Here is a 12,479-nt window from a genome sequence, read left to right on the forward strand (position 1 = left end):
ACTGTAGAACTTTTGGAAATGATGTAGATAGTTATTCATATTTCTTTCTCCAGGGTTTCTGCCAATTTTCTGTTGAGGCATTGCCAGCAGGCCTGCGAAACACAACCTTTTATTTTTAGGACAATGTCCAGAGATTGCTGACAAAGAGCAAAATCAAGAGTAAACTGGGTATATTCTGAGTTATATCATTAATTCACTTCCCTATTTTTAACATCAGCTAGTTTGCTGCTGGCCAACCTTATGACAATAATATATTGGGTAGTTTTATTAACATGACATTTGAATCACAAAGGCAAATATGACAATATTTTCCACATTTAAGAAACAAATCATGTAGCATGATGGTTGTTTAGTGATGGCAAAATTTATTCTTAATGTTTATTTTTGCCCAAATGTTTTATCATTTCAGATTTTTAAAAAATTATTATTTTGCCTTTTATTTCTACATGGAATATATTCATTCTCACCATCTCATGTGCTATTCTCTATGTAAAATGAACCCAACACCATCCAAACTCTGCTAAATTTTCATGATTTTTTTGCATCCTTGTGCAGGCAACCAGATTTTTCTCTTTATTATTGATGCCAACTCTTCTCCTGATCATCCCTCTGTGTCTACATTTACTATTAAAATGAGCCACTTGAGTTGTGAGCCATTGTCTATTGTCTCAAATGGCATGTGTTGGTTTACATCAGGATTTGCATTGTTCTGCTGGCCTGCCACCTTTGTCGGCTGTAAGGAGCTGTAGTGGAATCGGTCACCGATTTCATGTCCAGGCCTTGTTGGCCATCCTGTTTGGCATCTACTTTTGGCTCCTTCTACTTGAGTGACATTGTCATCATGAGATGTGTCTATAATCAGTCATGTTTAGCATTCTCCCATTCTTACAATTTGCATTGGTAAAGAGAGATTTTCATAATTTGAAAGTAATATGGTGAATTTAACACTTATAAAACTGACAAATTTTCCCTCCAATAGTGTGGATTAAATATAGTACTCCTGCTGAATAAAAACTGAAAGCAATGGTGGTGGAAGGGAGCTGAGGTCACAAAGAAGATGGGCTGAATGCCTACAGAGGTGTGTAGCCCAGAGAACTGGGAAGGTAACCAAAAGGTGTATGGGATAGAGGCATGCAGATGGTTGGTGTGGTATCCCAAAGAAAGGGTATGATGGGGCAATCAGTACCATGGAGTTGCCTTTGTGAGATGTAGGAAGGAAGAAATACCCTGGAATTGGTGAGCTGGTGCTGGAGGAGGTGAGAGCAGAGAGGTGAAAAAAAAGTCAGCTGCCATTTTGTTAACTTATGTGAGAACCAGGCTGATTACAGAAAGGTGAAGAAGAGAGCATGAAATAAGACTGTCAGTAAACATAATGTAGCATCCAAATATCATTCTATGGGCATGAGATCATGGAAAGAATTATAAATGAAGATCAAAAAATGAATTTATCTTCAGAATTCTCTTCCCAGGGAAGCAGTGGAGGCTAGCACCTTGAATATATTTAAAATGCAGATAAATAGATAGATTTTGGAAACTCAGGGATATGGGAAAAGACAGGTAGGTGGAGCTGTGTTCATGGACAGATCTGCCATGCTCTTATGAAATGACAGAGCAGACTTGATGGGTTGAATGGTCTACACCTGCTGCTATTACTTATACATTTAGTTGTGGAACAGATGACATAGCTGAAGAACTAAATGAGTTTTTAAAAAATATATATATACATCATTCTCCACAAGGAAGATGATGCAGCTGGAGTTTCAGTAAAGGAAGATATAGCTGGATATGTATTGGAAAAGCAGCAGCATTATAATGGATATGTTACCTCACCCAGATAGGGTGCATTTTAAGGATGCTGAAAAAATGTGAGAGAAAATTGTTGAGGCCCTGCCAATAATCTTCTAGATAGTCGTTGCTTTGTATGTAATGCCCGATGATTTAGAAAACTGCAAATGTTACACACTTGTATATAAAAAAAGGGACAAACATAGTAACTACAGGCCAGTTAGTCTAACATCACTGTTGGAGAAAATTATAGGAACAATATTAAAAGATGAATTTAAAAGTATTGTAAAGTGAAGTATTCCTATTGTGGTCTTCTTGTCCCTCTTTTCATTTGTTAGTTTGTTGGGAGTTGGAGGAGGGAATGGGGGGATTTTTATAGGGGTTTTTTCTTTCTTTTGTATTTCTTTACTCTTTCTTTTTTATAAAATACCACATGTATTTGGATTAAGTATGAAATATTGTGATATGTTTGCTAAGTGATTGTATTTTAAATAAAGTATTAAAACATTAACAGTTACTTGTATAAATGTGGGTTGAGCTTTGAAGGGAAATTTTACCCTGCCTTATTAACTTGAGACAAATTAGGAATTTCCAAATGGCATTTGATATAGCGACATGTTGATATCAAGATTGAAAGCCTTGAAATGCGAGGAATGGGGGTTGCAGGAAATGTTGAGCTTTAATGGTAGCATTGAATGTAAAGCCGTGCAAAAGGTAATGGAAACAGCCAGGACATCACAGGCAAAACCATCATCTCTTTTGAGAACTATCTGGGAGAGCACCAGCAATCATCAAGGATCCACACCACCCAGCACACACTGTTCTCTCTGCTACCATCAGGAAAGAGGTATAGGTGCTACAAAACTCATATCACCAGATTCAGGTACAGATGCTACCCCTCCACCATCAGACTCCTAAACTACAGACTCAAAGATTCACTTACTTTTGCACTTCATTGATTTTTTTTCTCTCTGTATTGCAGTCAGTTTGTTGACATTTCTTTATTTGTTTACACATATATTCTTGACAATTTCTTTATTTGTTTACAGATATATTCTTGAGTACAGTTTTCTACACTATATGCAGTAATTCTGCCTTGAATGCAGGAAAAAGATTTGCAGGATTGCATGCATTTTGACAATAAATCTGAACTTTGAAAAAATTTGGGAGGCCAAGGAGAGACATGGTGGAAGCCAGTTACAGATTCATGAACTGAATAGCTTTATTCTATGTTGTAACTATTCTATGAGTGTCTAGAAAATGCAAGGTGGTCTGGGCGAGTTGGTTTGTTCTGTTGTTTGGTTTAGATTGGTCAATATTCTGGAGAGCATACATTTGTCCTGAATGAGTAATTATCCTGGAGCAGATGGTGCTGCTCTGAATTGGTATAAGTCCTAAGAATTTGTAGGATTAAACTTAGGCAGGCAATAAATGAATTTAACCACTCTTCAATGGTCACATTCTTGCTTTGTCTCCCTTCCCACTCTTTGGGCAGAAGATACGAGTTTTACAACACCCACTGCCAGATTCATAGACAGAGAAGATGAACACAGATGTTGCCTGATCTTCAGGAACTGAGTTACAGGGAAAGGCAAATGAGATTAGGACTTTCCCTCCCCCCAGAGCATAGAAGAATGAGGGGAAATTTGATAGAGGTATTTAAAATGAGGGATTAACAGAGTAAATGTAGATAGGTATTTTCCACTGAGGGTAGGTGAGTGAAAGATGAAAAGTTTAGTGTTGTGAGTGAGGAAACAGGTTTGGTAGGTCTCAAAGGCAAGGACTCTGAACACAGTTTTGATATAGCTAAGGATTTTATTTACAGAAGGCAAGTGTGGGAAAATGGTAACTGATGTAGAGCACACACATATAATGATCAAGAAAAAATCACTAGAATGCCCCACCACCACAGCTCTATGCTATAAGGGACACTAATTAAATGCTCACAACCCTTTTAACAGTGCATATCTTACTAACAGTTTCTCCAGCACCCTTCCACATTTCTAGGCCTGGAGTATAGCAGGGTGGTCCCAAGCTGGCAAAGAGAGAGAACAAAGAGCACACAGCACCTTTATAGTGCTGGAGGGACAAGCCCACATCAGTTACTGGGGGCCAATGGCTCAGTGGCAGGAGGGTTAATCTAATTACAACAGCCAATGGCAGGCTGGAGAGTGCAGTCCAGATAATTTACATGGTCACAACAGCAAGATGTGCACTAATGGGTGGGAAGGAACCAAACCTTGATTGGCAGCTGGTGTGTCCTCTAACTAGGTTGGGGGAGTGCTGTCACATGACAGCCACAACCCTTCCCAATATATTTAGGGGAAACATGAGGGGGAATTTCTTCACATAGAGACGAGTGGGAGTGTGGAACTAGCTGCTAGCTGAGGTGGTGACTGCAGCCTCAATTTTACCATTTAAGAGGAAGTTGGACAGGTGCATGGATGGGAGAGGTATGGAGGGCTATGGACTAAGTGCAGGTCAGTAGGACTAGGCAAAACAATGTTTGGCACAGACTAGAAGGGCCAAAGGAGCCTATTTGTGTTGTAATGTTCTATGGTTTTGTTACCAGACTGGTGACTCCCCCTTTAGTATAAAATGACTTGCACAGTGCACTAGTGTCACGGGGTGGGGGTATCAAAATACTGTACCTTCCAGGCAGAAACTCTATGCCTATTTATTTTTTGAACCTTCTAATGCGCTTCGATCCGAGCCCCCCGCTCCCTTGCTCAGTGCCACCCTTGCCCCCACCCCCCACCCCTCACCCTTCAAGTGTCGCCACTACCGCCACCCTGGGCATACAAGGAACACGCACCTGTTTCTTCTACCCTCGGTGGAGGGAGGGAGGGAGGGAGGGGGTGGGAGAGACAACAACCCTAGTGACGCCCTGTGCTTTTATTATTGCAACATTGTTTTCATCCTTGCTCTATCTTAACTATATAGGATTGACTCGGCTGGATAGCACACAGAACAAACCTTTTCACTGTAATTCCGGACATGTGACAATAAAGAAGTCAATTAAGTGCGTTTCTATCTTCCTTCCACTTTCTGTTCACTGGTTGATTTGTGTAAGGTGTTTCTTTAGCCGCAAGTCCTTGACCACCTGCCCAAAGCTTCCCCCTATTCGACGTGGGCTTTCAAGAACCCAACCTTCCTCACTTTGCAGTTTGGTCCCAGAAGACGAGACCAACATTCCTTTGCGTGCAGATTGACGAGTTATTTAATGCTCTTCCCGCCTCGTTCAAAATCCCAGGAGATGGAATCTTCCTGGATTAATCGCAGCTCCAGTCTGCCTTGAGAAAACTTCATTAACGTTTTGTTTCAGTTCAACTAAGTGGACCGGGTCGGCGAATAAAACGCAGCGGAACGAAATGCACCTGCGTGAGACACCTGATCCAGCCCGGACATGTTCGCTTCCTCTGACCGCGGCCACGTAAGTTCCCCACGGGTGCATCCTCGACCCGCTGCGGGATTCGACGGGCTCTCCTGGACGAAGTATGGGGAGGGTGAGCTGTGCCCCCGGGTGACTGGCAGGCAGGACCCTGAGAGGTACCCTCCTCTAGTGCACCAGGTCCTGTGCTTCTTAACGCATGAAAATGGCTCAACTCTCTTCCCCCCCGCCCCCCGCTCCACTTGTCCTGCTGGTTGCCTGACGAAGACTTCGCACCCTGTCTCCGTCTCTATACCTCCTGCGACCCATCTCCTTGCCCTTTACTCGCCAACTAGAGAGTGGCACATCTTCCTGTTCCCCCCCCCCCCCTCACACGCACACACACACACACACAATCTTCCGATGACAGATTCTCAGCACGTCGGCCCACGTGAACCCGCCCCACCAGCTCCATAAAACATTCATTCCTTACTGCACTGTCAGCCTCCAACATTCACCGCCCGGACATGAATGCGGCTCACCTCCCTTCTCTCCGCTGCAGAAAGGAAGCCGAATTTCAGGGCCGTTTCACTGTTATGCATTTTCACCCTCTTCCCTAAACTCTTCGGGACTCATGGATCGGACTTTCGTGACTTCCAAGTTCTGAATCTCTTTGATGCACACATTACGGGATGTTCAGTGTGGATCTTGCGCTTCCCGATGCGTGACGCTGCTTTCAACGGGAGAGCTCTCTCTCCAAGCTGCCGACAGACGCACGCACCGGACTTAACTTTATCTGGCGACTTCTCCGGTTCGTGTTGGCTTGGAGGGTTTTAGAAAGGCTCGCCACCGCCAGACGAAGAGCAGCCGTGCCTTCTGGTTAGCAGCGTAGCTGCTCCGAGTTAATCCAAGAGAGGATGGGTGAAGGTAGGAGAGATCTTAGACATCAGACTACAACTTTCTTTTAAAATAAGACTCGAGCTCAAAACATACACCAATAAATTGCGTTAATTGGAGCTCATTGCCAGCCTAGAATCTGAGTGTTAAACATTAACAAAATAAACCGCGCTGATTATAGATGCGATAGTCAATTGCTTCTCACTTTGTGGGATTGTGCTGGGGAAGCGAACGCCGCGGTTTCAAGGTTTAATGTAAAAATCCGACCGGGTGTCATGAGTTATTGCCGGCTCCGAGGGAATCGCGTCTACGAAATGTCCCTCCCGGGCTTGAAGAGTCCCTGGTGAAAAGTTGGATGAATTATTTAAGGAGGATTCCCTTTTACAAGATGCTAATTAGGAGAATAGATTGTGGGGTAGTGCAACCTTTCCAATCGAGTCGTGCTGCGATCACTTCTCATCTAACAGTGGAATATGAAAATCCAAGATTGTGTGATGGAACTGGATCGCAGAGGCCTGTTCACTTCGACATGATGACACTTCATTATTTAGTGTGTCAAAGAGTTGCTAGGTATTAAAAGATCCCACTACCGACTGCATGCCAGCTCTCAGGACCGCCTTCAGACAAGGACGGAAAGGGCGAGGTTTTCACATGAAGTTTTCCGCCAGGAGTGACCGTACAGCACTTATAAAATGAGGAGGCGAGAGAAGAAGGGTGCACCACAGAAATATATTCAGATCTGAGGTGCAGAGAGAGGAATGGGGCTGGGGTGAAATAAAGGGGCGAGAAGAGCGCGGCTAGCAGCGCACACAAGGACGACAAGAAAAGGTGCAGATAAATCAGGAGAATTAGAGACGGACACGTGGAGAAAGAGATGTCCAGAGACTGAAGCAAAACAGGACGAAGGAGTTAGATAAAATGCACGTAATATCCAGATATAAATGTATGGAAAGTCGTGGAGTGGGAAAAAAGGAGGGTGATTGAAGTGAACAACCGTGTAGAGACGCGCCGATTAAATTTATTAGTCTGAAAGAAGATAAAAATGAACAGATAAAATACGCAACTGAGTAGTAGAGTACACGCAGCGATAAAAAAAAAGATCGGATATGAAGTATGGGTTAAACAGGGAAGAAAATGAAGGAAGAAGACGGAACACTGTTTAACCAGCTAGTGGGGAAACACGAAGTTTGGGAACTGAAAGAGAGAAAAATGCATAAAAGGCAGACTTGAATGGGCAGAATAAAATATTAATAATTCATAAAAATAAAAACAGCACAAGTTCAGCCATAGATGGTGAAAACATCATTGGGACACATTAGAAAGAAGGAATTGGAAATGTAATTCACTGGAGAATGGGGAAACTTGTAGAAAGCCCGCAATAATTGAATAGATTGCTAAAGAAAACTAACGAATATTTCCACAAAGAATGATGGCTTGAGTCAGGCTAGCAGGATGGGTCTTTACTTCTCCACAACCCAGTTATTTTTAATTCCGGTCAACAACTCGTTCTCTGAGTTATAAGCGAGGGCACCTCCTATCTGCTGCAACTTTCTACCAAGGGCTCCACGCACGCAGTCCGGGACCACCTGTCAACCCTCACGGCCCCTCCCCTACCCACTCACCTCCATCCCTGGGGACTGACTGTCCTCATTCATGAAAGAATGTCACGTTACACGAAGAATAAATGTGCTCTCTCACCTCTGAAAGAGAATAGCGGGCATCGTGGAGGTGCTGGCAGTGTTGGGGCGGGGAGTGTGAGGTGGAACTCGTTGTTGGATCTTCTATCTATTGGCTTAAGACAAAATACATTGGCGCGGCTCAACATCAGAAAAGTGTGCCAATATATTCAGATTTCCAGCGTCTTTGAGTTATTTTTTAAAAAATCTTCAAACGTGCCAATATGAGCCAAAACTGTTTGCCGTGCAATTCTTTCGGTTCGTGCGCCGGTGTGAGAGAGAGGCTATTTGGATGCAGTTTCAGGAGGAATTATCCTGCAGATTAAAAGCGAAAAATTGGTGCCATAAAAGCAGCATTACCCTTCTCGAATTATAATGGTAAGATTTAGGAGGCCGCCACAGTGACCGCAGATTGTCTGACAAACACAAACGGTATCCCAAGTGTCTCTCCTTCACTCCATTGATGGTTATAATAACAATGTTTGAATAAGTAATCATTTCCATGTGCAAGGCGAATTGACGTTACCATTGTCTTTATTTCACAGGAAACAGGCTCCTCTTTCTAGCGCTTTGTTTGCATTATCTCCCTAAAATCGAGGCCTGTCCCAAGGGTTGCACGTGTTATACTGAGCCCATGACAGTCAGCTGCCAACAGCAAGGGTTCCAATCAATCCCCGAAGGGATTCCATTCAGAAGCCAGAGGATCTTCCTTCAAAACAACAGGATCCCCTTGGTAAGCGCCACCAGCTTCAGTTTCCGACAGAACTTGACCGTCCTGTGGCTCCACTCCAACAACATTAGTATGATTCAGTCCGGGGCCTTTGATGGTTTAGAACGGCTAGAGGAGTTGGATATTGGAGAAAATATTAATCTCACATCTCTGATTCCAACTGCTTTCAAAGGACTGGGACGCCTTCACACCTTGCACATCCACAAGTGTGGGTTGTCAGACCTACCGAAAGGTATATTCAGAGGACTTGGCTCACTGCAATATCTGTACCTGCAGAGAAACAAGTTGGAGAAATTGCGAGATGACCTGTTTGTAGACTTGGCCAATCTCACGACCCTCTTCTTGCATGGCAACAGGATCAAAGGTTTGTCGGAAAACGTATTCCGAGGGTTGAGCAACCTGGATAAACTTTTACTGCATGAAAATCGCATTAGTGTGGTTCATAGGAGAGCGTTCCACGACTTGGGTAAACTAGGGCTGCTGTATCTCTTTAATAACAGCCTCACTGTGCTGACCGGACAGACCATGGACCCCCTCGTGTCACTCCAATACCTCCGACTCAATGGAAACAAGTGGATCTGCGACTGTAGAGCCAAGTCTCTTTGGGAATGGTTCCGACGTTTTCGGGGCTCAAGTTCGGTGTTAGAGTGTCATACCCCCACCCGTCTGGCCGACAGCGATCTTAAAACGCTCAATAACCGCGACCTGCAGATATGTCTAGACCCTTCTAATCAGATCAGAACCAGTATTTTCAGCACGAGAACCAGGTCTGGTAAACTGCCAACCGTGGAACCCCCGTTGAATTCCAGAGATGCTTCGATCAAATGCTGCCAACCAGACCCTGAACAGTCCTCCATAATTTACACCAAAGACAAATCGTCGCCCTCTTCATATAACAGCAGAGGCTCCACTAACAATCCACTGAAGGACAAAGAGAACATCTCCAAGACTAGGTACACTGAAAACGATCTCTCAAAGAACGGGACCTACAAAAATGGATTGAGTGATGCTCCCATGGGGACTTTTTCGGCCAAACTAGATCAATCGTTAGTCATGCTCAATCCAGAATTATTGGACAATCTAGAGTCCTCCACAAATCCCACAACTAAAAAGAAACGAAAATGCAATAAAAAACCCAAAGCGGATTCTTCTCAATGCCGCCTCAACAACGGATCAAGCAAAATGCTTTTGCGAAAATCAGTGCTACTACCAGTCTCATTAATACCCTTCTTACTGCTGCGCCGTTGTTCAGTGTAAACACTTCAGGTCTGGCCCGGTTTAGTGATGTACTTTCACCGGCCTCTGTCGACAAGTCTGAAGGGAGGACTATATCGTACGGCAAGAAAGCTTGACAAATTGGATGCCTTTATAAAATACAAAACAAACAATGGGGAAAAAAAAGAAAGCAAATCGTGTATATACTTAAATGTGCCCTAATTATTGAACAAACACATACGTCCTTTCAAATTCCACCGTGAATCAAGCTTTTCCAAGAAAAAGACAAAAAAGAAAAAAAATGTCCTGGGTTTAATTTTCTCATTGAATATCAAGCAAATTTCACAGCCGAGGGTCGACAACCAAAAAAGGCTGTTTGAAGAGGAATCGATGATCTGGTACTTGCAATTTCCTTCCTCTGGTTGATTTTGATTTGATTTGATTCCCCCTGTGGAATGTAATGCACTGGGCATTTTGCTCTCGCCTCTCTGCTCCTTAAGTACCGACTCTTCACCTATCGTCTCACTCCCGTTGCATTTGTTACAGAATGCTGCCAAACGCATTTAATTTTACTTGTGTAAAAAGCTCAAATATATTAAAAAAATAAAAGATTTTTCTAAGATATCCTTTGTGCAATAACTGAATTGTTTGACAATCTTGCTTTGAGGAATTCAATGTTCTTAAAGTTGTACATTAATTCAGTCTCAAGTGGAGCTGTAGAGTAAAATCTGGGGGTTACCTGTGATTTATGGATGGAAAAAAACATGTTAGTTAATGTGAATTAATTGCAGCCAATAACGAAGCTCCAACGTGTTTTGCAAAAGTATCTAATCCACTCTGATTAAAAAAAAAATCAACTGTAATCTCAGGACTGAAAAGATAGACATTAATGGTCTTAGCAAAGCATAACTTGTGATGGAAAAGTGATTAGGAACTCATAGGGGCAGTTGTCATTTGCTGGAGGTTAGTTGAGACGCAGCCAACCCCATTGGAAATCTTTGAAGTGTCGCTGGCACCGAAAGAGCCGTGCCGCCCTCCGCTTTGATTATCCCCGTTTCCCCCACATCTCCAGTAACAGTGTTCTGGCCTATCGACTGAAGGCAGAAGGGGCAGGACGTGATGATGTTAGGTTAATTGTACATTTTCATATAACTTAGAAATACACCAAAGGAAAAAAAGACACTGGGCAGAAACAAATCACTCAGCTCAACTGGTCCGTTCTCACTGCCTTCTAAATCTTCGCTTTATCTTTACTCAACGTTTCTCACGAGTTCCTGCCTATTTCACGAAGCGTCTCAAGTCAGGAGGATGACTTGGGCGTGTACACAGTGCAGCGTCACCACCCGCGTTTTCAGCGCCTGTCCGCGAACAGTAGAAAGTTGGGGTTGCGCAAGTCCATGCCCCCAGCGCACACATGCATGCACCAACCCGAATTCCAGTCATGGGGCGACACGGGCCTGACTGCTCTCTGCGTCACCTGAAAGCAGCCTTTGACAAAGGGAGGGGTGCGGAGGGAGGGGGGGATTCTTGCGCCTGCGTGTCTCAATTGGGTCCACCATTATTCGTAACTTTGATCTTGGCTGCACGGGGGTAGACCTTCAAATTGGGGAATGATGCTGAGAATCAGGAATGAATTATTCAGTGGATGGGCTAGAAGTAGCAGGTCAGTTAAATAACACCACCTTTTAAGCATTTTCTGCATCGGAGACCGTCAAGTCCAAGTGCGTCTGTGTTTGTAACTGTTTCCACATTTCCGATTGAACCCCTGCCCTTAAATGTGGTTCACTGCCGTGATCAGAACATTCCTGTTCGGATTTCGAAGATCTTGAGTTCAAATCTCATTCCAGAAACGCGAATAACAGTGCAATGGGGAGCTGAGGGCCCATCCGAAAAGCCTCGTCTATCGGCTCAGATAGGCATTTAACATCCCCAAAACGAGGTGCCTTGGCTAATATTTAATTCGGCAAATCAAAGCTGCAGGAAAAAAAAAATACAGCTGTTTTGGGGGCTTTATTCTAGACGAAAGGGCTGTTCCTGTTCCAAAGTGTTTAAACTCGCTGGAATGGGGGTTTATGGCTTCCCGAAGATCGAGGAAGACGTTGTGCAAAGGCTCTTCTTTCTAGAGTCTGGGTAAATATGCTCACAAATTCACCTGAAAAAGAAAGTTTCTTTCATGGTTTGGTAGGATGCGGTAGCAGGGTGGTGAGAAGGGGGGAATAGGTAATGCGACAATTTTGGAAGCACTGCACATTAAGTCCAACAGGTAACCTGCTCCGTATTTCCCCCTCCAAGGGGTGAAAAAACATGAGCAAAAATGTAACAAAAGAGCAAAAATCAATGCCAGGCAATTTTTAAAAAAATATCAGAAACAAACAAATCGTTCAGCTCTGGGAAAAAAAAAATATAAAACCTAAAAACCAAACGATAGTAGAGAGGAAAAAAAAAACCAATAAGATTGCCAGGAAATATTTCCATTTGAATCTCGCTTCTTTTAATCATCTTTTTATTAAACATTGATGAAAGCCAACGCTTCACAGCAACCGTTGAAACCAACGATAAATGGGGAGTGGGCTATGTCGAGCATTATCAAATAGCTGAAGTTAGATGTTTCTGAGTGCATTCATTACTGGCTGTGGCTCTGACCTCTGGAGGTTGAGGAATATTTCATGACCACATGAGCACTGCTACTGATGAGAGCTGCAAACTCCCCCCATGAGGAAAGAGCGGCCTCCATTAGCCTCGGGCGATATTGACCAGCAGTTTATCCCTCGCCCAGTGGACCACATTTTAAATTAATAGCCTTATT

The 12,479-nt window shown here is 43.4% G+C and overlaps 1 protein-coding gene and 1 long non-coding RNA gene across 2 annotated transcripts in view; one reads left to right on the top strand and one right to left on the bottom strand.

Moving 5' to 3' along the window:
• Positions 1-5,964, bottom strand: part of LOC138759967 (uncharacterized) — an 82,030-nt gene extending 76,066 nt beyond the window's left edge. Inside the window, exon 1 of the long non-coding RNA XR_011355282.1 lies at positions 5,698-5,964. This is a non-coding gene — a long non-coding RNA (uncharacterized lncRNA). The remainder of the gene's footprint in view (positions 1-5,697) is intronic.
• rtn4r (reticulon 4 receptor) lies at positions 5,672-10,255 on the top strand. The gene is made up of 2 exons (XM_069930430.1): positions 5,672-6,082; positions 8,274-10,255. The coding sequence occupies exons 1-2, from the start codon at positions 6,073-6,075 to the stop codon at positions 9,713-9,715; spliced, it is 1,452 nt and encodes a 483-aa protein (XP_069786531.1). The 5' UTR covers positions 5,672-6,072; the 3' UTR covers positions 9,716-10,255.
• Positions 10,256-12,479: the final 2,224 nt, after the last annotated feature.

The sequence above is a fragment of the Narcine bancroftii genome, chromosome 4 (genome assembly GCF_036971445.1).
Source record: "Narcine bancroftii isolate sNarBan1 chromosome 4, sNarBan1.hap1, whole genome shotgun sequence".
Taxonomy (NCBI): domain Eukaryota; kingdom Metazoa; phylum Chordata; class Chondrichthyes; order Torpediniformes; family Narcinidae; genus Narcine; species Narcine bancroftii.